The sequence below is a fragment of the Eleginops maclovinus genome, chromosome 7 (genome assembly GCF_036324505.1).
Source record: "Eleginops maclovinus isolate JMC-PN-2008 ecotype Puerto Natales chromosome 7, JC_Emac_rtc_rv5, whole genome shotgun sequence".
Classification (NCBI taxonomy): domain Eukaryota; kingdom Metazoa; phylum Chordata; class Actinopteri; order Perciformes; family Eleginopidae; genus Eleginops; species Eleginops maclovinus.
Window position 1 is genome coordinate 4,692,411 of NC_086355.1, and position 26,481 is coordinate 4,718,891.

General features: G+C 40.7%; 3 protein-coding genes across 3 annotated transcripts; all 3 read right to left on the reverse strand.

Annotated features, from left to right (window-relative positions):
• Positions 1-2: 2 nt before the first annotated feature.
• On the reverse strand, positions 3-10,011 carry pla1a (phospholipase A1 member A). Its single transcript, XM_063887706.1, is given in 11 exon segments — positions 3-173; positions 701-856; positions 1,587-1,692; positions 2,108-2,197; positions 2,928-3,092; positions 5,547-5,639; positions 6,151-6,252; positions 7,225-7,482; positions 7,485-7,510; positions 7,651-7,876; positions 9,150-10,011. Coding segments are annotated over 11 exon segments (1,380 nt in total). The 5' UTR covers positions 9,217-10,011; the 3' UTR covers positions 3-82.
• Positions 10,012-10,263: 252 nt separating this feature from the next.
• Positions 10,264-13,138, reverse strand: hsd3b1 (hydroxy-delta-5-steroid dehydrogenase, 3 beta- and steroid delta-isomerase 1). The gene is made up of 3 exons (XM_063887707.1): positions 12,772-13,138; positions 11,997-12,161; positions 10,264-11,635 (listed from the first exon to the last, which is right to left on the reverse strand). The coding sequence occupies exons 1-3, from the start codon at positions 12,920-12,922 to the stop codon at positions 10,827-10,829; spliced, it is 1,125 nt and encodes a 374-aa protein (XP_063743777.1). The 5' UTR covers positions 12,923-13,138; the 3' UTR covers positions 10,264-10,826.
• Positions 13,139-15,397: 2,259 nt separating this feature from the next.
• On the reverse strand, positions 15,398-26,337 carry si:rp71-68n21.9 (kelch-like protein 9). Its single transcript, XM_063888010.1, has 11 exons — positions 26,091-26,337; positions 24,583-24,639; positions 23,514-23,638; positions 23,113-23,294; positions 22,724-22,856; positions 21,891-22,087; positions 21,442-21,517; positions 20,534-21,091; positions 19,696-19,875; positions 19,127-19,240; positions 15,398-16,633 (listed from the first exon to the last, which is right to left on the reverse strand). Exons 1-11 carry the CDS (start codon positions 26,237-26,239, stop codon positions 16,134-16,136), a joined length of 2,271 nt encoding a protein of 756 aa, XP_063744080.1. The 5' UTR covers positions 26,240-26,337; the 3' UTR covers positions 15,398-16,133.
• Between the last annotated feature and the right edge of the window lie 144 nt (positions 26,338-26,481).

A 26,481-nucleotide genomic window follows, 5' to 3' on the forward strand; every position in this document is an offset into this window, starting at 1 on the left:
TGTTGGGTGACCTCACTTTAGATGAACTGAGGTTGTTCTTTTTTTTAATTAAAAGCATATTCCAAGAGAATATCTCATTTCTTTAGAGGAAACCACACACCTGCACAAAGTCATGTGACCACGGGGCTCCATGTCTGATGTTGATGTTGTTCACACACAGCGGCTCCTCTCGCCTGTAACAGAAATATCAATTAAAGGGTCTAACCTTTTCTTTAAAGCAGAACAAAAAAGATATATCGATTAACAGATGAGGCAGTATTTGACAACACATCTTCAGTAATGTTTCACAAGTATATTTTTTAAACTTCAACAGGCAGTATGAGAAAAATAAAGCTCGTTTTGAACATTAAAGGTGTGTATCAGTAGAAGCACCAAAATACAAATATAAAACCTGAAAATTAGCATAAATTATCCTCTGTAGAGATCAACACATCTGGAGATACCTGGCTTTCACTGGACAAGAGGGGGTTACCTTTGCTTTACCAAAACAAATGTTGTTGTCTAACAACCACAATATTTGCCTCTGAAATGTAGTAGTGGAGATGTATAAAGCTATACAAGATGGAATTACTCAAGTCAAGTAGCTTAATGTTGAACCTATACATCCACAATCCACCCCTGTGTGTGTGTGTGTGTGTGTGTGTGTGTGTGTGTGTGTGTGTGTGTGTGTGTGTGTGTGTGTGTGTGTGTTTAACTGTACCTTTGAGAGGGGATCTCTGAGAGGCAGACAGATTTCACGTTGATGTCCCCCTGCCTGTAGAAGCGATTTCCAGTGTTCTCCAGCTTTATGGAGTTGATCTCACACAGAGCAACCGGGTGAAACAACACCATGCTGTACACCGTTGTGTCTTTCTGACTGGAACACACACACACACACACAAACAATGTAGTCATAATCACACAGGGCCAGACACACATTTAAAGATAATACACATTCATCACTCACGACATTTATTTGCTTCTGTGTTTATGACCTAAATGAATAACCACAACAGACTCAAGTGACACAAACTCAAAGTTCTTAGAATTGTTAAATGTTTCACTTGTGGATAGTGTAGGGTGAAAGCTAGGAAATAAATTATACACAACAAATAACAGTACATTATTGCTGAAATACATTCTGTAAGATATTAAATAACAGTATTCTGTATGATAGGATTTCCTAGTCAAATTGTTCATACTTTGCAAGAATCTCTTGTAAGTACCTATATCTACAGTATGAACCAAAGTGAACATGCTCTCTCACTCACACACACACACACACGGTATACAGTATATTTTCTGATACAGTATGCAGCTGCACCTGCCGGGTGTCTTTACTGTGAAACATACAATACATCTCCTTAAAAATAAATCTGCCTGCTCAGCTTTTATAGGAAAAAAAAAATTGCATTACTAGTTTTTGGGTCACTGCATGGAGTCACATACTGCAGGTTTGATAGTAGTAATGGGATTGTGGATAAAAAAAACCACAACCAAAGATGTCGTTTGTGCAGTCTGCAAAACCCATTACTCATCCTGAGCTGTGGTGCACTTGTAGAGAAGTGAATACAAAAATATAATGTTGTCACAGACGTTTCACTCACAGCCGGAGTCGCTGCTCAGTCCCCTGGTTCTCATTCACCAGTGTCACCCCCACCTCAGCGCTCTTATGCAGAGGAGAAACCTCCAACTGCAGCAGGATTTGATGAGCTGGGTACAGAGAGAGACAAGTAGTTAGTACTAATATTTAACCTGCAAAATATAAAAGCTCTTTGAGAGATGCCATTAAAAGTAGAACACAGAATGAAACATGTACAAAATACTGAAGCAGACTTTAGAACTTTTGGGAAAAAATATGCTTAAATGAGTGTGTTAATTATTAATTGTATTTTTTATAATTCTTTTTATATTTGAGTATGTTTAAGTTCATTTTGATCATCGATTTCTATATTTATTTCATTTGTGCATTTAGATACAAGGTGTCGTCGCTCAAGAACAAAGTCAGTGTGAACATATATAAAGTAAAGTTAAAAAACACTGACATAAACAAACTCACCCTGAAATGAAATGACTAAATGTATTTGCCATGACTTCGTTTTGCCACTTAATGAGTTCAAATACTTACTGCAGAAAGGTGATGAAGACGCTGTGAGGAGGAAAAGCTTCTGCTCTTGGGGTAATGGAGATATGGTGATCCCACCGTTTTCTGATAAACCTGGGAACACACACACATTATTTAGGGTCACACTGTATGTCAGTTTAAACGTCGTCCGACACACGAAAATGGCTCCATGCATGTTAACTGTGTCTGTGTGTGTGTGTGTGTGTGTGTGTGTGTGTGTGTGTGTGTGTGTGTGTGTGTGTGTGTGTGTGTGTGTATCAGGGGGGTTGTATGATAAGAAGCTGCAGTGTGATGAGACCTGTCCTGCTGGCTGACGTCATACCTGCTGGTGGTACTTAACAGAGGACGAAACAAACATACCCAATGTGTAATAATGTGATGTCTGTTCCTCCACAGCCTGCTGGAAACATCTATCACTTACTGTCTTTTACCCCAGCACTGTGAAAGTCCTCCACAAGTAACATTGTTGCCTTCAAAACTTCACTTTTTCAAATTTAAAAACACTTTATATGAACCCAGGGGCCACCTAGAGAAGTACATTAGAAAAAACACATTTTAAATAAAAAATGATGTCAAAATTATCAGCAAACCACACATAGTTAACAGTAGTCGTGGAAGAGATATTTTACTTAAAAGTCCTGCATTAAAAATTGTAAATGTTAGCATGAGTGCTAGGTAGCTCAACCTAAAACAATACATCCTGATTTATAGTTTCTATTAATATTAAGTCTGCAAAGTAGCAGGCAACTCATGCCGGATAAAGCTGAATTATTGGTGGCAATGCAGAAAATAAAAGCTGTATCAAAGCTTCCCGTTTCCTCACCTATAGTGGGACATTTGCCATTGAAGGCGTCACAGGTCAGGCAGCGGCCCTTCATGAAGTCCTCATAGCTGAAGCACGGGAGCCCCACTAACGGGCACGAGCTGTTCAGCACGCTCATGTAGACGTAGATCGCCCTCATGTGGTCACACAGCACATAACCAAACACTGAGGAGAAGAGGGTCACGAAACTCAAATACCCAGACTCCAACATCTCTGCAGGAAGATTCATGACTTGATGAAAAGACAAGTATCTGGAGTTATAAAATATGAAAAACTATTAAAGCTGTTATAACAATAATCTCTATCCTTTAAAGCAGGGGTGTCCAAACGACAGCCCGGGGCCAAATGCGACCCGCTATTTGAAATTGGCCCTCAGCTAATTCAAAAGGATAATGTCACATGTCCCACAAATTAAACTTGTCTTATACTGTACTAAAAAAAGTCAAGCACAAGACGATATGTACACATATAACATTGTTTCACGAGTTAAAGAGCCCACTTTTCAAATAAATTCAGGCAATTAAAGTTCAAGACATCTTCTAACAAATCTAAGTTGATACAAAAAAAAGCCCAATAACTGATTTACGTAACAAGCTCGAAGTATACCCTTAATGTTCCCCTTATTATAGGCACTCTGAGCGAGCCCTACGGAGAGCTGAGGTGTAGGCTGTACATCCCCTTTGAAAGTAACATTTTAAACGATATCTCAATGAACACAAAAACTATTTTCAAAATGTTGACAAGACCAAGTTTTATATAACATCTGTTTAACGTATAACATGAAAGTACGGTTAATAATATAACTAAGCACCAAGTCTTCTAGGCATGGAATGAACAAGTTGGGAACGTGTTGCTGCATCAATCTTTTTCCATTCTTCAGGAATGACCTCTTTTAGAGACCGGATGCTGGATGGAGAGTGATGCTCAACCTGTCTCTTCAGAATCCCCCATAGGTGTTCAATTGGGTTCAGATCAGGAGACATACTTGGCCACTGAATCCCTTTCACCTTGTTCTTCTTCAGAAATCCAACAGTGGCCTTAGATGTGTGTTTAGGATCATTGTCATGTTGGAAAAGTGCATGACGACCAAGTGCACGGAGTGATGGTAGCATCTTCTCTTCCAGTATAGAGGAGTACATCTGTGAATTCATGATGCCGTCAATGAAACGCAGCTCCCCGACACCAGCAGCACTCATGCAACCCCACATAAGGACACTGCCACCCCCACGTTTCACTGCAGGCACCATGCAGGTTTCTTGTAATCCCCACCTTTGCGACGCCATACAGTTTTGAAGCCATCAGTTCCAAAAACATTTATCTTGGTCTCATCACTCCAGAGTATAGAGTCCCAATAGTCTTGATCTTTGTCAGCATGGGCCCTGGCAAACTCTGGGCGGGCTTTTTTGTGCCTGGGCTTTTGGAGAGGCTTCCTTCGTGGACGGCACCCGTGCATGCCATTCCTCTGCAGTGTACGCCGTATTGTGTCACGGGAAATAGTCCACCCCAGTTTGGCTTTCTACTTCCTTAGATAACTGCAGTGAACTTGCGTGCCGATTTTCTTCCACCCTTCTCATCAGAAGACGCTCCTGTCTAGGTGTTAACTTCCGTGGACGACCCGGACGTCTCTGTGAGATGGTTGCAGCTCCATCTTTTCAAAGTTTTTGTACCACCTTTGCTACAGTATTCTGACTGATAAGTAAGGCTTTGCTGATCTTCTGTAGCCTTCACCTTTGCGGTGTAAAGAAATTATTTTCTTTCTCTTCCATGTGGTGCCATTGCTAACAACATGAAATGGGAAGGGGTTTTCTTTAAGTAACACCCTTTTATAGTCAACTGTCTGCTGGACACCTGTGTAATGAGTAATTAGACTCACCTGTGTAATGAGTAATTAGACTCACCTGTGTAATGAGTAATTAGACTCACCTGTGTAATGAGTAAGTAGACTCACCTGTGTAATGAGTAAGTAGACTCACCTGTGTAATGAGTAAGTAGACTCACCTGTGTAATGAGTAAGTAGACTCACCTGTGTAATGAGTAAGTAGACTCACCTGTGTAATGAGTAAGTAGACTCACCTGTGTAATGAGTAAGTAGACTCACCTGTGGACTCACCTGTGTAATGAGTAAGTAGACTCACCTGTGTAATGAGTAAGTAGACTCACCTGTGGTTGATTATTGTTAAATTAGACATTTGTAGTCTAAAATGTAGCTTTGCTCCAGAGACTTTCAGTGGGGTGTACTCATTTTTGCATCGCCATTATTTGAGTAGAACTGAAAAATGTGTGATCTAAGTTGTATTATTAACCGTACCTTCATGTTATAAGTCAAACAGATGTTATATAAAACTTAGTCTTGTCGACATTTTGGAAAATGTTTTTGTGTTCATTGAGATATTGTTTAAAATGTTACTTTTCGAAGGGGGCGTACTCATTTACGCTGAGCACTGTACCTACATTTGATTGATTTTGCTAACTTATAACCTAACTTAAGAGGCAATATACTTCAACTCTAGTAAGGGGCCCAGACCTTCGTATATTTTTCTGTGTTTGGCCCTCTGTGAAAAAAGTTTAACCATCCCTGCTTAAGGTTTGAGTCCTTTCCTGGTTTAAGTGCCATCTTACTTGAGCTGAACCTGGAGCGAGCACATCCTGGCTGATCTTTTCCTCCGTTCAGGTAGAAGTCCACATGACCGACAGGAATGGAAATCCCAAAATCTGATGCAGAAGAAACCATTATTAATGCTGTAAACACCGTCCATCTATCATTTAGATTCTGTCATCATCGTCTTTGTGCTGCAAAAACCTGATTGACCCTTTAAGGATCAGGTTATCTCATATAAAAAGCCTATCTAATCTTATCCAAACTTGCGTGTCTAGCATACACAACACATTTATCCAATATGAAACTGTCATTTCTTACTTTTGTTTGTATATTTCTCATATTGCAATACAGCTTTATGTAAAAAAAAGTGCACCTCAGGAATGCACTCTGTAGCATAAATAAACCTGACAAGTTGATTTTAAATCCCAGTGTCATAATTATCCTTGAATCTCCAAAGTTGAATGGTGTCCCTGTTCACCTGTTGACCCCTTTCACATGGAGGAAATACTGTATGCCTTCCTCGAACAAACACTTGTAGACATTATGACATATGCATCCTGTAGGATTTTCTTTGGAGATTTGGCCTCATTTTGCATTGTGATATAAAAAGTGAATTTGTCTCACAGTCAGAGTCGGTGTGGATGGCCTCGACAAACAGAGCGTCAGACGGGTCCAGCCGGTCGGAGGCGTCGGCGCCTTTAAACAAAGGACCGGCGGCGTCCAGAGCTGCAGGACGAGAGAAGCAGTTTGAAAAGGAAATCCGGAAAAGGTAAAAAAAGGAAACACAGTCAGACATTACTGAATAGACTCCCTTGTTCCCCTTCCTCACTTTTGCTAAATATATTTTCAGTGGAAGTGTTGCTGCATGATGCATTAAGTAACTGTTCCTGTCAGTTCCTCTTAATGGACCGTACTGTATTTAGAAACTCCCACTCTTTCAGCTATACTGACAGTCTTTAAGTAGCCAAGATGCATACTTTTTTAAAACTTACAATTAACTTTTATGACTAGACTCCAGGCAGCAGCTGGGTCTCCTCTGAATTTGTACCCACGTTCAAACCTCCTCACTTAGACATAAAGAGCTGATGTAAACCACAGAACAGTGGAGTATTGTGAGTGCTGATGTTTTCTGGAGAGAAGAGTCAGTACACAGATTCAGAGAGGCTCTTATCAAAAGTGCTGTTGTCCTTTGAAGAGCCCGGATTATCTTCCAAGGTCGCAGTGAAGCATATTCACAGCCGAGAGGCTCTGAGAGACTCTGTTGTTCTGCAGCAGAGTGGCATCTTTTAGTTTCACATTCACAGACAATATTCAGGATGTTTTTCCTCACAGTTTGGGTATTTATGTATGAAAGAAGGATGCTTCTTCAAATTGAAGAGGGGCACAAGAGTACCAGGTCTCCAAAAACTTTTAATTATGGCTTTTAATTCATTTTTTTCGACTCCAGTAATGAAAAGGTCACAGAACACCAGAAAGTTGATTTTTGGAGCAAATAAGGATATATTTAGGTTTGTCTCTTTAAGAGTAAAGTGGTTTTCTCTACATTGTGGAAGGACGGTTATTGAGTCAATTTTCATGGATCAAGAGTCATATTGTACGTGCGCTCTTGAGCTGTGACTCCTTAAGAAGCTGCTCACTTTGCACCAATATTTATTTATAAGAACACAACTTTGTGTAATGTATTTCGTGCAGACTCACCTGTGATTCGCCCTATCTTCCCCTCGAATAGAGTCCCCACAAAACCAGCGACATGCGCCCCCAGGCTGATGCCGATGAAGTGGAAGGACTCCAGTTTGCATCCATGTTTCTGCAGCTGGTTGATGAGGACCGAGATCTCCAGAGCCGCTTCCTTGTAGTTCTCCACCACCTGGTTGTAGGCGAAGGAGGCGCTGCAGACCCAGTCAACCACCAGCACGTTCGCATCCTGGGCCTCCAGCAGGGCCCGGGCCAGAGCATCACCCAGGTCGGCTTACTGCCCGTAGTCCTGGAGGAGGGGGTTCAGAGATGGTGATATGAAGCAAGGAAGGAGAAATGACCAAACTGTTGTAATCTAACCTAAAAGTGAAGCATGCATGTATCGTGATGGACGGGGTCCTCAGGGTCTCTAAGGTTTCCTCTCCTCACCTGAAGCCGTGGATGATGACCTTTGTTGGGCGGGAGATGTTGAAGGTGGACGGTGGCTGATGTGTTTCAGAGAAAGACTCGTGGTCGAAGCGCTCTGCACAGTTCATGTTTCTCCTGGTGAGCAGCAGGTACTGAACCTGCACCTTCCCCCTCTGCTGCCGGTACTCCCGAAAGGTGTAGTTGTTCAGGTCAGCGCACTCATTGCCACTCTGAGCTTCCTCTGACCCTGCTCAATGAAAAAGGACATAATGTAGTATCTTATTTGCTGTACGTGTGTGTAGTACCTCAATGTTGCGTCACACAACAGCAAACTCACAATTCAGACAATAAAACAAACAATACAATGATACGTGACCCTTGACTCACATTTGTTCTGGGATTTCACAATGTGTATTCATCACATGGCTTAGTTGAATACTCGATTCTGATTGGTCAATTTGGACATTGAGGAGGACTGTTAATTGCACTAGCAGACCGTTGTTAAGGAGAAGAGACTGTTGCTAGGGAGAATAGATTGTAAACTTTTACATTTAATATTTGAGTATCATTTTCTATTATTATTTTTACTTCAATAAGGAATCTGAACACTTCCTCCGACACTGCGTCCAGCTGACTTTAACACATGCACTGACTTTGTATTTTTCCCATGGTGTAAAAAAAAAGAATTTGTGGATATTGCGCAACCTATTTACCAAAGTTGAACCGATAAATGTGCTATTTATTTAAATGTTTATCCATGCTTTATAAATGTGTGTTATGTAGTTGTAAGTGTGACAGGACTTATGTAATGTTTCAAATGTCTGTTAATGAGCCTGCCAAGTCCTCAAGCAATCTTTTGTTCTGAGAAAAATGCTTTCTATGCATGATCCTCGTGTACTAAAGACTAACAATAATAATAATGATGATAAAGACAGTGTTTATTTGACACCAGATGACATGGTGAGTAAAGGGATAATCTGAGAGATATTCCTCCCATGTCTTATAATATATAGCTAACACTACAATTAAATACAGATGAAAAATACTCAGTCAAATTAAATTTTTGTGAGGAAAGGTATTAGTTTTGAAGGTAATTAGATTTGTGATAATTATTCTTACAAATAGCCAGTGTATCGTCGTGTATTTGCAAATATCAAAACTCTTATTGGATTTTTGGATGCTCATTTCAGTTTATTCGGATGATACATCACTGAAATATGTATTTAACACACAAGACACTGTGGTTATGCATTTATAGTCTAGTGTACACAACAATAGTACTCACTTTGTGTGGTTTAAAATGATGCATTATTTTTTCTGATATATGATCATCATTAGTGAATTAATTCAAAACACTGTATTTTGGTAAATGCTCCTGAAGAGCTGAGATTTTACACAGACCATAACAAAGCTCAACCCCTTTCCCCGCATGTATCCTAGAGCTATAGCTTGAAAAAAATAAACATAAAAAGTGCTGAAGATGGTAAACAAAGATGTCCAGGGGGAGCTCCTTCACTTACCCAGCACCAGAGACATGACGCACACAGTGAGAACACAGAGCAGGACCGATGTGTGTGTCCAAGACATTTTCTGCAGTGACCCTGGAGAGAAGCTGCTGGGAGCTTAAGTCAGTGCTTAATGGTGCTCAGCTGCTCTCTTTAGCCGCAGATTGGTTGATGGGAATCAGCTTTTGGCTTGAGAAAATCCCGGCTCTGTGCAGTGTTGTAACTCTGGAACTGCTACACAGCTTTCATCTGGTACAGAGCAAAGCAGGAATCCATGTAAATCTATCCAAATGTTTCTTGTTATGGCTCTTTTTCTTGTGAAGCTCCACTTGTTTCTTGAACGTCCTTTCGCTCGGTCATCACATTTGTCCGTGACCTATTTTCTTCCCAGACTGGGTTTGTACAGAGCTGTAAAGAAGTGGTGAAGCCATGACCTCAATGGTGTTCAATGGACGTTTGTTTGAAATGCTGGACTCTGGCCTGCATGTGTGTGTGTGAGAGAGTGTCTTTGTGTGTGTGTGTGTGTGTGTGTGTGTGTGTTTGTTTGTGTCACAGTAAATAAGGAGGGGGAAATCAATCATTAGCTGATACCCCTTTAATACTCTTTGTAAATATGCTGACTAATACCCAGGGGAGTTCATGTGCTTTACCAGTGAAACTAGCAGACACTGTTAACTGTTTCTACTGAACTATAATTGGGGAACTTAATCATTTCGTTCCATTAAAGGTAAAGTAATTGTAGAATATACATTTAAAAGGGTGAGAATTGCGGTTTCCATTAATTCCATTTTTGTATTAAGTCATTTTTTTATTGCATGAAGTGAGACAAAGGTTTAGAGACAGACAGAACTGATGCATTCACTGTCATGACAGGAAGTAGTACAGGGAAAAACACACAAATATTGTGGTGTGGGATGTGTAAGTTTCATGCAAGTGTGTGTAATGTAGGATGGTTTGTTTTTTCTCATTGGGGTGGGATCTGGAAAGGACCACCGGCATACGGTGCAGGTGCCCCAGCCAGTTGCACCACGGCCGGGGCGAGGAGGATTGTTTTTTAAAAGACAAAGAAAGGGGGAATAAATAAAGTTTTCCTGGCAGGGTTTGCTAATGACATCCCAAGGTCCCAAGATTTTCCAATATTCTGTCTTTATTTCCCCCTTTTTTTTTAATTAGAGCTTAATTACAATGCATGGTACTCTTTACAAGCTTCTGGAAATGTAGATATTCAGTTTATGTTGCTTTCCTTTCTGTTAAATCTTTATAATATGTTGAGCGAGAATAACTGAAGAGCCAAAGAGAGAATGTAAGTGATCCTCAATTAAAACCCATACGTGAGATCTGAGGCGAAGACTTTTGTGACTTATAGCTGTAATACCAAAAAACAATCTTAAACTTATTAGGATAATAAGAAGGATACAATGACAACATTAAACAGTAAATAGTGCCTTCAAAGAAACATTAACAGTGATGATCACCATGTTTTTAATGTGTATTTACTTTAAACTTTTAGAAATGCGTCTTTAAATAAACTTTCATTTAAGTTGTTAGATTCTTAGCCAGGTTTATTTTGCAGTAAATTGTGAATATTCCCCCAAAACTGAGCAATAATTCAAACAAGGGACAATCAGAGGATGTGATCCCACCTGTTTTTCATGCTTAAAAAAGACATAAACCAAACTTCTTTTTCCTGAATTATTTTGCTCTTATTCTCTGCCTCTCTTTGGGCAGCTCTGAGGCGAGCCACTCGACGGTGCGTTCGCGGGCCTCCTCCCACGTGAACCTGGGGGAATATCCCAGGTCATTCTTGGCCTTCTGGTAGGAGAAGCTGAATGGCGTGTTCAACATGGTGACCAGCTGGCGGTTCAGTGGCGGGACGATGCGTACGACGGGGCGGACCATCATGCACAGCATCTTCATCATGAAGCAGACCAGGTAGAGGAGGTACAGCGGGTACATGAGCTTCTCCTGGATGTGGAAACCCAGAGGCGACATCACGACGTGGTTAAAGTCAGAATAACTCACGTGTGGTGTATCGTCGGAAATGAAGTAAAACTTTCCTCCGATAGCGTTTCTCTTTTGTGGATCTTTGAGGCTGCGGGCCGCTTGGAGGTGGGCCATGGCCACGTTGCCGACATACACCGGATTGACCTTAGCTTCCGGTTTAGACATGCGGTAAAGAATGTTTTTATTCTTTATCCCGTCCCCCATGTGGCCCAGCAGGAAGCGGCAGCCCTCCCCGTAGATATACATGGGTCTGAGGGCGCAGGTGGCCAGGCGGCCCCCGTTGTGGAGCACCTCTCCGTTGGCCTGCAGGGTCCGCTGCTCGGCCTCCTGTTTGGTCCTGCTGTAGGCGAACTTCAGAGTGCACTGGTACTTCATGTCCTCGCTGCCGTTGATTATTGGGTCACCTTTAGAGTTTGGTCCCATCACCTCGATGGTGCTCGTGTAGATGAAGGACACCACGTTCTCCTGAATACAGGCTTCCAGGAGCAGCTGTGTTCCTGCAAAGCAAATACAGGTTAAGGAGAATTACCATTTATCTAACAGCAGAAGAGAGCAGAGCTACGGTGGCCCTGGAGGTCAAAACCCCACAACATTTTATAAAACACAACAGGTTATCAGAAAATAGGACATTTCGAAATGTGTGTATTTCAGTGTGTGTGTTGTTTTTGCCTTTTATAATTGTTATGTGTTTTGACCTTCAGGGCCACCATAGAACTCTTTCTTCATCCATCAAATCAACAACAAAGTTAACAGATTCCAGTAGACTAGCAGCAGACTTTTTATATAGATAGAGAATATGTTAGTTTCTATTTAAAGAGGTTTTCTTTTTCTTTCAGGGGGTTAAAGTGCCGTGCTTACCTTTGACATTGACCCCGTATATCTCACGGTACTCCACCGAGTCGTTTACATCAATAATGGATGCGATGTGGAAGACGATCGATGCACCTCGACAGCTTTTTCTCAGGAAATCAGCATCTCTGATGTCTCCCTCACAAACACTCAGCGTTGTGTCACCTCTGCAGTCTGACACAGAGTCAATCAACAATTCATTCATTCAATTCATTTGAACTATTTGTATTGAGGTATAGACCTGATTTAAAACATATCAGAGTAAGAACTAAATAAATACAAATCTTAGGAAGTAAGAACCACACATAAATGTCATAAATTCAAGAGGAAAACTAAATGGCATATGACTAAACTAAGCAAAGAAAAATTGGAATAAGAAAATAATTATTATTTTGTATTGCAGGTGCACAATCAATCTCTTATATTATATCATTTTAAACTGAATTAACTCAGTCATTTCAATAGCCTATCATTTTACTTGAGGGTAAGTTTGGAACACAAATAATCAATATATATTTTTCCATTTTCTATCTGTAATTGGTCCCTTAATTCCCTTAATAAATGAAGTAAGACAAAGAAAAACTGCTGGTATCACAAAGTGTTACCATGTTGTCAGTTTTTCACTACAGTCTGATAATTGAGAGTAAAACAGTTTTACTTTACTTTCAATGTTTATTAGCCATTTGTGTAAAGCACACTGAGATGACCTCCTCTTACTTTAAAATGTAACATTTGTATGTGCGCTTCGGAGATAAGAAAAGACAAATTATTTGCCAGGTTTTACCCTCCAGAGTCTGTAGAAGCTGTGGATGTATGAGTTTATCCAGCAGTCGGATCTCAGCCAGTTTCTCCTCCTCCAGCAGCAGCCTCACCAGCCTCTTCCCCAGAAACCCTCCGGCTCCCGTCACCACACACACCTCTCCTCTCAGAGACATCGTAGCTCAATCCTCTCTTAGTATCAGGACTAATAAAACTCTTACAATGAACCCCCTTTTAAAGCTTTCTCAAAAGAGGGTGGATGTTTCCGGTTCTTTTTGTGGGAGAACAAGACTCTTCTGCACTCCCAGCCTCAAGCCTTTCACTTTTTGCAAACCCACAAACTTTACCAGAAAAAAGGTAATTACTCCAAGGCAGTGTGAAATAAGGGGATGGGCTCTAATTTCACGGGATGGATTGTGATGCCTTTTGGAGGTAGAAAAAATAAGGGGCTGGGACATTTTAAAAGCCAAGGACAGCTGCTAGTGGAAGTGGTAATCCTTGGAAATAACACTGACGCAGAAACAGCATGTGATGCAAAGTAAAACATGAAAGATGTCTGATGATTAATTTGTTACAAAATGAATGATTACTTGTGATGAAATAACTGATGGAAGAAAGTTTGAGATATTTTTACGGTAATACACGAAAGGTGAAAAGGTCCTGCATTCACTTTCTTTGTAGAAGTAGTAGCAGCAGCAGTGGTTTGTGTACAATAATGCAAAGAAATGCAATAACAATGCATCTTTTTAAATATCTAAGAGCTTTATAAATCATGTTACACATATTCAATCCTTCCCGAAAGCATAATTTCTGCCTCTGAGATGTAGTGCAGTAGATGTGATCATCATATGCTGAAAACAGTATGGGAGGCAGCTTTGGAGAAACCAGCGAGTGTGTAAGCTAGGTTTTTATCCAGATGTGTAGAGGAAGAGGAGCCACATCTTAATTGGCTTGTTCATCCATGTTTTCTGACTGGGTTTGTCTGATTTCACAGTTTATGGGTCGCAGCAGATACTCAAATGCCTCTGCACAGGCACTGAAAAAAAGTGTGTCCCTCATAATATGTCACCCATAATTGAACCACAATTATCTAAGCATTGCATCGACTGTATGTCTCAGGTTGGAGGTGCTTTCCCTTTCCCTCCTCCGCACACACCTGCTCAGATTCAGCCTCATTTCCTGCTTATCAGCTCATTCCCCTCCACCTCAGTTTGTAAATGACTCCTGTGCTGTGTCAAATATTGCACTCTTTTGTACCTACATTTGCTGAATTAGAATATCTTTATCATACACATAGTGAACGCTGATTTTCCAAATCGAGCCTGTACAATGGCACGGTTTGAACAACACTTTATAAAACATTGCTGAATCATTTCCCTCTTTGAAATGTTAACTGTTTTGTCCAAACACTTAGAGGGACATTTTAACAAGGTTAATTTTGAGAGGAAGATGACTAGATCTGTGCTCCAGTTTATTATTTAAACACTCCCGAAGAAGGTACAAGGCTAGATCAGCCAAATGCAATAATATTCAACATTTCAAGGTGACATTTGTCAGCCAGATGGCCAAATGTTGTTTCCCCTCGCACAGTGATGCATTACAGTTTATCATTGGCCATGGTTTGCTCGGGGAATGGTAAACTGGGTCATGTGGCTGTGTGGAGGAAACTCCCGGGGCTGCAGGGTTTTTAATCCTGTTTATCAGTGTTATCATGTCCATGAACATCCAGAATAACATTATACACTCTGTGGTGGAAAACAACCAAGAACAGTCTCTTAAATATTACAATAAAGTACATTTCTGAAGCTCTTTACTTTAAGTATTTCCAATTCCTGCTACGATGCTGAGAGGTAAATACTGTACTTTTGGGTATACTCTTTTTATTTTACCAATATAAGTACTTAACAGTTTACTAACGCTCTCTATAAACAACACTTTTTGATTAACTTTCATGGATTGAGATGAGACTTAATTGATCCATGGGTGGAAATTCTGGAAGAAGTATACAGAAAAATACTTTCACTTAAAGGAGTTCTGCACAAATGGATGCATCAATAATGACAATTCAATATAATGATCGGTATTATTCTGAAATAGTAAAAGTACTTTACTTATTTACTTTAAGTTTGTTCTTGGTGATGATACTTGTGTGCTTTTCCTTAAGTTAGGCCGCAAAATGCAAGAAGACTAAGAGTATTTCTACACTGTGTTTCTGTGGAAGGATAAGGTCTAAATACGTGCTCCACCACTGTCTACACTTCAAGGAGTCCTTCCCTTCTTCAGTCTCTTGATGTTAGTAATGTAGGTTCTTTTGAAGCTATTTTCAGTGTTGATGATTGGTGTTAATAAGCTAGAGAATATGCAGAATATACTGTAGATAAATTAGGTCAAGTCTCTTCTTATTTTAGAGTAAAGAGTATGGCTTGGGACAATTTTTTTCTATAGAGCTGCCTGACTCTCAGTATTTGTAGTCCTTGGCGCTGCAGTCGGTATCACGGCTGCTTAATCTGGGAGGTGAAGGATGAAGTCTCAAGGATAGTTTCATCGTCATCAGACCCACCAAAGAGTATGTGTTTCTGTACAGCTGCGGGTTCTCTTGTTGCTGATAACACTTCAGCCTTCACTAAGCGTGATTAATGTGACATAAGGCGTACCATTAAAACTTTATTTTCCATTTAAAACACAAATATACAAAACATTTCTGACATTTCTGAATCGGCGCTTTAATGGGTGGAAAATGTGTCTTTCTGCTTACGCTACACAGGATTTCCAATGTAACATCTCAATCATAATAAAAACAAAATTCCTTGTCTTACATCCCATGACTCCTGAGCTTAAACACATAAATGAGCCACATTGTGCCTGTTGACACACTTCATTACGCCGTTACCCCGTCGGACTGTGTGCCATTGAGTTACAAAGACAGAGTTTGTTAGCGGGATGAAGTCATCTCTGTTTGGTGACATTATTAGAGAGTGGATAAAGGATGAAATAATGATCTCCTTGAATTTGGAAACTCCTGATAATTCCAGTGTTATGTCATTGCTTTTAATTACCTTGACCTGTGAGACATCGATAGTAAACGTATTGAGGGGGAGGTTTGACCTTTCATTATGGATGTAACGCTTGTTTAACATATCGAAACTGCACAGCTAAAAACACAAGCAGGGGAGCATAGCTGACACTGAATGCAAGGACAGGAAACAGCACTAAAGATGGGAGAGGGTCATAGAGAAACGAAGCATTTTCAAACATTTGAATGTTTTAATCGCTTGCCACGCCTGCACCTGCGTGTGTTTGCAACCCACACCGTTTTCCTGCTTCGCTTTCCTCACACTTCAGCATGTGGGCTAAATAAAACGGAAACAACCCGTCTTTGGTGCATGATCAGCTCTTGGCTGTGGGCAGGGGGCCGCACTCCTGTATCTGACCCTCGTCCACCGACCCCTCGGGTAGATGCACGGTCATCGTACAGGCTCTGATCCCCCCCAGAGGCTCCAGCACGTTGAACACCCGATCCCAGACATCCTTCTCCGGGTCGTACCGCTGGACAATGTCCACCATGCACCTGCTGTTCCAGGAGTACCCCCCCACCACGTAGATCTGCCCGCCAAACACCGTCACTCCCACATCGCTCTGGCCCCGAGGCATTGGCGCCACCACCGTCCATTGGTCGGTCTCCGGGCTGTAGTACTCGCAGCCCAGCACGTCGTCGTAGTCGCTGCTACCCCGGAAGTGATTCCCGCCCATCACGTAGAGTCTGTCTCCCGCGGTGCACATGCAGTGCAGGCCGCGCAGCTCCATCATGTCGGCGCGGCGACTCCACTTGTCGTCGGCGGGATCGTAGCACCAGAGCTCCTTCTGGAAGGTGTCGCGGGTGATGCCACCTGCGTGACAAAAGAGAAATAAACTAATGTTAGGGTATGTTTGAAAAGAGTCTCATTAAAACAGGGGACTTTAGGGAGTTTTAGGCCCTTAGATGAGATACAGACGAAGCACAAATTTACCAAACATCTGAAACAGGGCCTACAGTAACGTGTGGGGTGGCCTGAAGCATACTGTTTACTGTGCACACAACACGATAGTCACTATGTGCCACACGGTGAATATGTTAGCTAGACCGCTGATTAAATGTAATGTCTTTCATTTTTAATCTTTGCTAATAATATGTTGGATACTTGTACATTTCCATTTGTCCTCTTCAAGTTTTAATTAGTTTTACTTTCAAGGCCTCGTCAGTTCAACTTTTGGCGTCCCTCCTGGAATAACTCTGAGGACCCTCTAGGGGTCACATACCACCTGTTGAAGACCCATGCATGAAAAGGATGGACACAGAATAATGGGAATGTTTAGGCCTACACCTGTGACTGTAAGAAAAAAGGAGGACTCAGCTAATTATAAACTTAATTGATGTTTAAGCTTTATATTCCTTTTACTGAATCAATGAATTATTAAGTTATTCCATCTGAAATGATCAAGTATGAGACTATAGTTTGCATCCACTAAAAGCTGTGCTGATCATCAGTGTGAGTCAACAGTGGTTGTGGTCAGGTACTTTCCTATACAACATTTACTTTCACACAATGTGAATGATATCAGCTTTTTAATTCATTTTTATATCTTTACCCTGAAGAGCTTCTTCCCACATTGTCAGATATTGTAATGGTTTTGCTCATTCCTTATCAAGGTAAGGTGTTGTATGCCGTTATTGCACAGAGGAACAGGAAGTTAGCGTTAACAACTATTCATCATACTTCCTCTTTAACTACAATTGAAATGAATAAAATGACATACTTTAATAGAACATGCAAAGCCTCAAAATTTAAAATATGCATGAATGAAGCATACAAGTCCTTAAATAATGTTGCAATGGGTTTTGGTACAGAAAATAGTTTTATCAATATAGTTGTAAATATTAATTATTCAAGAAACAACACTCAACCACAACTACCTAAAAGATACCCAAGCAGAAAACCATGTAAAGCAAACTTTAACCCCTTTAGTGTTGTGTCTTTTGTTGAGTTTATACTGAGCATGATTTTAAAAGTGTTACGCACAAACAGTATGTAGTGTGTTCTGGTTAACATGACCTACGCTTCATAGCATCTGAGAGCCGTGGGTTTTAAATTTGTTGCAAGGCACCGAGATCGACTTCAACCACAGGTCTTGTTTGTGTTTCCTGTATTCTCAGTCCTTCGTGTGAAACTTTCTGATTTCAAATGTGAGAAACCGGTTTCCTGACCAGAGTTGCTAAGCTAACCCATCGGCCAGGCTGAGGGAAGCTGATGAGAGTCTGCTGCTAAACAGGAAGTGGTTTCAAATAGGCTAGTCATGTAAGCCTCGTGATAAATCACCTTATCAAAATATAAAAAATGTCTTACTTAGACCACCCTGGAAAAAAGCTGTTTGTTCCCATGCCTAGATAAAAAACTGTAATCAGACCAGATGTTCTTTCTTTACAGTGTCAAGGTCAAGTAATCATTTCTTCCAGAGGATTTGGACCATTTTTAAAGACTACCTGGAGAAAGGAGCATCTTTATCGTTCAATTAAAGGTGTTTTTGACCTCTAGTAATGCTATTTTCTATTAGTGGGTCCCTGTTTTCTTTGTCTTGTGAACTTACTCAATAATGCATATGCACATGCACATTAGCCAGAGAGTTAAAATGAAGATTGCACCCAGTTGCCTAATATTAGTAAGGCAAATAAGTTGAGTTATCGTTTCTATTTTAGATCCAATTCCCATCAGGCCTGCAGCATTACACACTCTTTAAGGCTTTTAAGCATCAACATGGGTGTCTTCTGTTTGTGTGGAATGTTTTATCACTTTGGGGAGTGTGAAGCCTTTTTTTAATAGAGATATGATCAGTCCCAACATGTTAAGAAATTGCATGACCTATAGACAGCTGTGAGAAAGCCTTAATCAGGAAGTAAAGTGAGATGCTCGGTGTGTGAAGCTTGCGGCCGACACCGGAAACGGTCTAAGTTGGTCCCCCTGTGAACAGTCAGTGTTGGTTTTGTTTTACCACATAGGCCGCCTTTCTGTAACTCCAACTAAGAGCGTCACCTTTACCTAACACTGATGTCTTTGCTAAACTTGCAACAGAAAAGGTCTATACTGTATGAGTCATTCCTGAAAGAGTCATAAGAGAAGTTTAGGAAGACACTGACTTATTTTTTGTAAGAGATTCACACATTGGTTCATTATACATTATGTCTTTTAGTATTAAATCTGTGTTAGTATGCTCTTTGCTCTTTCCCTTTTAAAGTATTTGAAGTGGAAATGCTTTGAAACGCTGAAATATTGTGAACTTTATTTGACCTCATAAAACATTTTGACATTACCTATAAACACTGACTGATGTGTTAAGTGTTACCTTACCTGAGATGTACATTAGGTCTCCATGCACTGTTCCAGCATGTCCATAGTGAGGCTCCACCATGTTGGTCACAAATGTCCACTCATTTTTCTTCAGGTTGTAGCACTCCACCGTGTCTGATCAAAGACAGAAAAAAGTTTGGAAAAGGAGAACATTTATTTAAACATTAAGTCTATTTTTTGATAATATGATCATTCAAAAAGGCTATAATGAATATTTAAAGAATAGCTAAACAATGATAGTCCTTCATCCCCTGAATCTGCGTTCCCCTCGGCTTTACAGAGCTGTACAGTGAGTTTCACTTCCTTTCTAATCAGATTAGGCAATAAAGATAACTTTTCTGTTTTGGTTCACTGAAAGCACTTTTTTTTGAGAAAAAGCACAACCTACTAATCACCAAACAACATAGGAACATAGTTAGCGGTTAGCTGGTGAACATAGTGGAGTATTCAGCAGCAAAAGAGACAGATATCTCCCTTATAAATTGGTGGGGACCAAAAACAGAGCCAAAAGGGGGATAATATTGGACTTAATTGGTCAGCTGCCAGTAATAAACGTAGTAATGACTCACCAATCTCTCCCGATGTATTCCTTCCTCCCACTGCAAACAGTTTCCCCTTCAGGGCGCTCAGGTGGAAGAAGGTCCTCATCTCGTTGAGCGAAGCGATCTGAAGCCACTTATCGAAGCGTGGGTCGTAACGGTACGCGCTGTCTATGGCTGTCTTACCCTTGGTGTCATATGTACTCTGGCCTGAGAAGTTAACAATAATAATACAGGGTTAAATGATAACTTCTGAAAAGCATAATTGATTAATGCTTCTTAATTATTTTGGTTGGACTTGGGAGTGTTGATCATGCATGAGGAAGTGGTTAAACTTTTGTAAGTCTACAGTTCCTGTTCACTGGAACAACTAGGGGTAGTTTTGGGTTACGTGGCAGAGCTATCAGAGTGACCCTTATCCAAGTATCTCTTTTGGTTAGCATGATAGGGCGTTAGTTTCTCCATAACACAACATTAGCATACATGCACATTAGATCACTGGTGATGGATGGCCATAAAACTTCGATTCAATGCTTAAGCAGTCTTCAGTTTGCACATTTTAAATGAATACTGGTTACAGTGTTAATACCTCCAATCTAAATAGCACTGAAGTAGAATGGTTTTCAGCCCAGTACAGCAAGTAGGCGACAAATGGAAAGAGTTTGAGATTCAAGACAACTCAGATGTTACCTGGTACATACTTGTTCCCTCATTTTTGCACATCACTAATTCCTATCCTGTAGTTTGCATTGACCATGTTTGAACTTTAGCTGTTTGCTGTATATGTGTTTGACTATAGTTAAATACCAATGTTAAATCAACAGGCAGTTTGAACTTCTTGAAGAGTGTGCAGTGTTGGTGCTCTGACCTCCAACAATAAAGAGGAAACCTCCGAGCAGAGCCACGCCATGCTGGTAACGTGGGACCTCCATGGGCTTCAGGGCCCTCCAAATGCCGCTGTTCTCATCATACAGCCTCAGCTCCCGGCTCACCACCAGCTGCTGTCTCATCACACCTCCGAGTGCCAGGATGTGAGTGTCGTCTGAACGTATCTGAGTCCGCTCGGTCTGCAGAGCTGGCTGCATGAAAGGCATCATCTGGTAGTTGCTGGCCTCCAGCAGCAGGTTCACACAGGCCGTGTCGGAGCGCATCATGGACTCTGTTCCTTCCTCATCTTCCTGTGAGATCTGGATCAGCTCGCTGGGGCTCATCAGTGGGAAGCGAATGTGGCGCATCAAGGCGTAGACAGAGGAGCGACGGTTGGGGTAGTCGTACTTAAGCCATTCTTTGGCGATGTGGTACAGCTCCAACTCAGAGAAACCCTGCAGGGAGTTTTTAGCCAGAGCGTTGGCCATGCTGGTTTCAGAGAGCTGGAGGTAGCGGCCACACTCCACCAGTGCTGCGAGGTTCTGCCGCACAAACTCACCTAGGTTTCATACAACAAAGAGAACATTTTTTATTAAGTTATTAAACCAGAAGGATGTCTAATATTAAAGATAAGACAGGATAAGAAGCATCAACAGCTATAAGAGTGAAACACAGGATAGGATAGGTAAGAGTTCACATCACACAAAGTGTCCCATTTAAGTCAAATACACAAAAGTATAAATATGAGCATAATAAATATGTGCCAGTGCAATTCCAAAGTAGTTAAGTAGATGTAAACAATGGAGTGGTTTCAGGGATTGCTGACTATCTGAGGAGTCATCAGTGATGTATTATGACAGATCTAAGAAAGATTATACATCAAGTTTCGATTAGTTCATGAAAACTCACCTATATTCAGCTGGAGGTCCTCCAGAAGCAGGTCTGTGGCGATGCGCTCCACCTCCCCACAGTTATCGATAGTGATCTGCATCAAATGACAACAGAAGAGGGAAAGACATTAAATTCAAGCCCAATTATTGAAAAAGTACTACCTTTTCCCTGCATAACATAATAAACTCATCAAAACTTTACCTAGTTTGCTGCTGCAACTATTAACAAACAATCACACCATGAAAAGATTGACTCATTAAATATACAAATACAAACAATAAATAGAACAATGACATTTTTGCAGCTGCAACTATTAACAATTACATTCCCAGGTCACTTATATTCATCTTTAGTTCTGCACTGTTAAATTGACACCTAGAGAGAGGGCATTAGAGGACAATGGATCACTTGGAGGGATCTTGCAGCTTTAATGACCTGAATTTATGCATCATCATCATTTCTCTCACCTCACTGCTCAGTAGCTGATTACAGAAGCTCAGGACGGGCATGACCTGCAAGAAATTTGCCGCCTCCAGCGTCTCCTGGAGATTACCCATGTCGAGGTTGACTTTGGATGTGTAAATGAAGTCTATAATGTTCTTTAAGCCCAACTTAGTGACTCCATGCAGCTTGATCTCTCTCATCTCTTGCTCCCTCATGCCTCCTGAACAAGGACAGAAGAAGTAAAAAGAGGTGAATGCAGCATTTTGAAAGACTTGCAAAAGTGTACAGTCATGACAACAGGCAACGTTGAAACTGGAAAGCCTGTCTGTTCATTATCCCCCCCCCCCCCCCCTGTATGATGTCAGAGCTGCAACTTAAATGTAGAAGTGACTCAAGCTCTTCCTCTTTTATTGAGTGGTATTCTAAAAGTGTAAGTACGAGAAAAATTATATTTGAGGCATTTTACATTTATACTTCTTAACTACAACATTAAAAATAAGACAGGGAAGAATGAAAGGAGGATATCTGATAGCCACATGATAACAGTGCATGTTCTTCCCCAACTCTCGTACCTTCAATTTCCTGCCTCTCTCCACCATATCTATCACAAAGGCACAAAATGACCCTAAAATGATATATACTTTTTGAAGAAAATAGGCCAACAGCTTCACAGAGCTTGCTAGCATGTTGCTTGTCTCATAGCCTGGTTTGGACTCAGGTTTGTGGTGAATTCATGTATTTCTAATTGTTAATCCACACAAGTATTACATGTTGTGTTACTTTAACATCGACATGTATTGTCCCTTAGTGTTTCCTACGTTGTCTGCTTTCAGCCTGATAAACCTGGACATCTCACCTGTGAACATTGCCTTGAAATAGTCACTGGATGAAGCCATGATGACTCTGTGGACGGGGAAAGTCTCTGTGCTGTCTCCAGGGACCAAGACAACATCACACAGTGTCTCATCAGCCCGAAAAGCATCAAAACCCTGCAGGGAAAACACCATAATTATCATAATTAGCTGCAGTTTTACGTCATTACATTTATTTAGGGAGAAAATTAGATCATTGCTGAGTTAAATGTGGTACCAAAATGATAAATGCATGCAAATAGCTACAGGAAGTAACTACAATGCCCTTTTAGGTGTGATTGCCAGTTTGCAACTCCCACATAACATGAGAAATAAATGATTACTAGCTTTCTCCAGTAAGTGTGTCACAAAATAAGTTTAAGAAGTGACAAACCTGCAACACAGCTGACCCATGATCAGTGCTGCTGAACACCTTGGACAGCGGTCGAGGGGGAAGTTTGGGCTTTGTGGTTTTATCAGGGCGTTTCGGTGGTGTTGCAACAGGTGTGGGGAGAGGAACTGGAGCAGGAGGTGCAGCAGGAGCTGGAGCAGGGTCTGGTGAAGGTGGCCTGTCATCTATCAAACACCAATGGAGAACAGATACCTCAAAGGTGAGAAAAGTCATGATACTCGTGCTGCAGGTGCATAGAACTGCTAAGCTGGTGATGGTGACTACTAATGGACATGAATTATGCTGTGTTGCAAACCTTGTAGCCATGAGTGAATTTCCTTTCTCCCTAATATAGAATCAATAATTAACAGTAAAGGCTGCAGACAGAGGGGCCCCACACACACCTTGTTGAGCAGGAAGTCTCTCCGGCTGAGCTGGAGGTCTCGGAGGATCCCGGGACTGATGCCTGCTGCTCAGACGAGAGAATCTGCGGCTTAGCCTCGAAGAACTGCTGTCATCTCCACTTCCCCTGGAGGGAGGAGGAGGAGGAGGAAGAAGGGCAGCTTGATTTTCACTGTCATTTTTCATTCCTCAACAATAGACTCTTTACAATCTGATTATGTGACATCGTGAATTATGCTATTGAGCCTGTATCCAATAGCATAATTTTCCATATCCATATATATTACTTGTTTTATTTAGCTTTCTTATGCATTTTCCCCTGATTCTGAATCTGAAACCAATCAATATGATTTATTTCAAGTGTCATTAACTGTTAGGACAGTTTGACACTTTATGTAGTTCCTCTTGTGTTGTGTACAAATGCCACTTCCTTCAGTTTTTTGGCAGACCTTAGACACGTTCATGGCCTTAAACGCTCTCTAATGAATCATTTGATTCATGCAGTTATGTTCTATAGCAGACCAGCAGCTTACAAAAGTACCTCACCTGTTTTGTGTTCAGTATTTTGAAAAGGAGGGACCACTCATTTCCTGACCAGCTGCTCACAAACAGTAAGGTTAAATAAAAGCAATACTCTAAAAGTACATTTTGTAAACCAAAGGTAGGTAAGTGTTCATTTTTCTAACTCAGAGAAAAAATGAGAGCGTTGTGTCTTATCTTTTAGTATTTAATGGATAAGGAATTTAATAAAATTATGGTGACTAATTTGCCAAAATGTAAACAAAACAGAAAATTGGAGCAGATATTGACATGTCTTTTATTTTGTTAAACACTATATGAATACAAAGCCGTTTGAAGTGCTTTATTCCAACTTAATTCCTTGGAATTAAGTGAGATAAGTGTACAAATGCTTGAATATTTTGTATGACTGGGAACTGTAGTTCTCTAATAACTCCTCCAATTAAAATATCAATAAACCCTCAAATAATACTGAAAATAAAATGCAAGGGTTGAATTATGGCAAACATTTTTAAATATAACAAGAGATATTGAAATATACAAACTGCTCACCACATGTCATTAGCTTCTTGTGGTTGAGGACGCTGGTTGTTACGCTGATGAGACTTCCTGGAGACAAATAAAAGTTTAAGTGGGTGGAAAAACATGTTCTGAAATGCACATAATAAAAGAAAAAATATGTTAAATGCGATGGTTTGACCACAAGGGAAACCATTGCAAGAATAGTTCCTCCAAATAGATCTCTTACTCTGTGAAATGACTCATCTTTCACTTTAATTTTGTGACTCTGCTTGGACTCAGGTTTCCTCTATAATGTCGTTCTTCCTGTTTTGATGTTCCCTTTTCGGCTGTGATCAATGCTGTGTTTGATGTGGCCTCGCTCGTTGAAAGACAGACTCCAGACCTATTCTAAATACTTTTAGCACAACTGTCAGACCTTTCCCTGACAAAGAGCATACATGTCATATCATGTTTTTTTTCTCCAATGTAGTGGATTAAAGTTAGGTTTTATATTATGTTTGCTGAGCAGTGAGGCATTCAATCCCACATCCTTGTGCGAAGTTCAACATTAGGTAAAATGAGACTTGTCAAAGACATTTTGGTTGTTCAGCTGCATAACAAAAATAATGACCAATAATCTTCTTTGCCTCCTAAATACTTTCATCCGCCATCTACCTATTTTTAAAGTATGTGAATCATTTAGGTACCATCATCTAGCAATGTATTGTTCTTAGTAGTTTAAATGTATGGTTCCCAGTTCATTTTTGTATAACTTTAGATTGTAATATTAGTGATAGTGATAATATTTGGCATGTTATCGTAGTCTGAGACAAAGAGGGGACAGTTTCTGCCAGACACATATTATTACTTAGGGGAAAAAGTGCTGTTTCTCATGTTTACTGTTTTGACTGTTGGACATCAGTTATCTTATATTGAGAACCTTTGACAACACGTAATGTAGCATCATGTAACAACATTACATTTCACATTATATGTCACTTGTGAGACGCCTTTATCCAAAGCGACTTACATACATTCAATGCTGTGGACAATCGTCTTGCCCAGGGACACAACGACATTCGACTGCAGTGGGGATGAACCAGTGCTCCTCTGATCTGAAGATCAACGCACTAGCCCACTGAACCACAGCCTCCCATAACAGTAATAGTTTACAGGCATCTACTATCTATTTCCTGTTATTTTATTTAGGGCAAGCTGCTAGTTTTCAGTGCACCTGTCTTGTTCATATGTCGACCCCGAAAAGTGTATCTACATCAGATAATCGAGATCACACATCATGCAGATATTTTGAAACGGGTGTCAAAACCTTTTCATGAGTGCACGTACTTGGCTCATAAAGCTGATCCTGTGATCCTAGTTTAATAATAAATGACTACAAAACCTGATAAACATTATGTCCATAACTGCAGCCTGAACGTACCTCACCAGTTAAAACAATATGAATTTCAGGTACTTTAGTGTCATGTACTGTGTCCTGCTGCAGGTGCGTCACATGGAGCCAGATCTAAAACAGATAGAAACATCTGTTGAGGACTTACCTGGAAGAAAGCTTCCTCAGCAGCCCGGACCCCAGGCCTCCCTCCAGCCTGTACGTCTTTACAGCCCGATCTCTGAGAGGAACTCGAGCAGAAAAATGTCTGCTGCTCTGCACCAGCTGCTCGGAGAGTTGAAGCGTTTGCGTGAGCATCAACTTTTTCTTTGCCTTAACCGAGACCTCAGTCACTTCCTGTACTACTTCTCTTTCTCAGTGTGCACCTTCTTGCATCCCCCCACACCAGTGTGACACACTTGTGATACTGTTTGTGAATCAGCAGCAAAGAGTGTCACCAGCTGTTTAAGGTTTTGAATTTTGCGTAGAGGCACATTAGCAGGCCTTGAAAATGGAGGAATGTTGTCAAAAATGATCATTCATTCTTATATTTTAGGGTA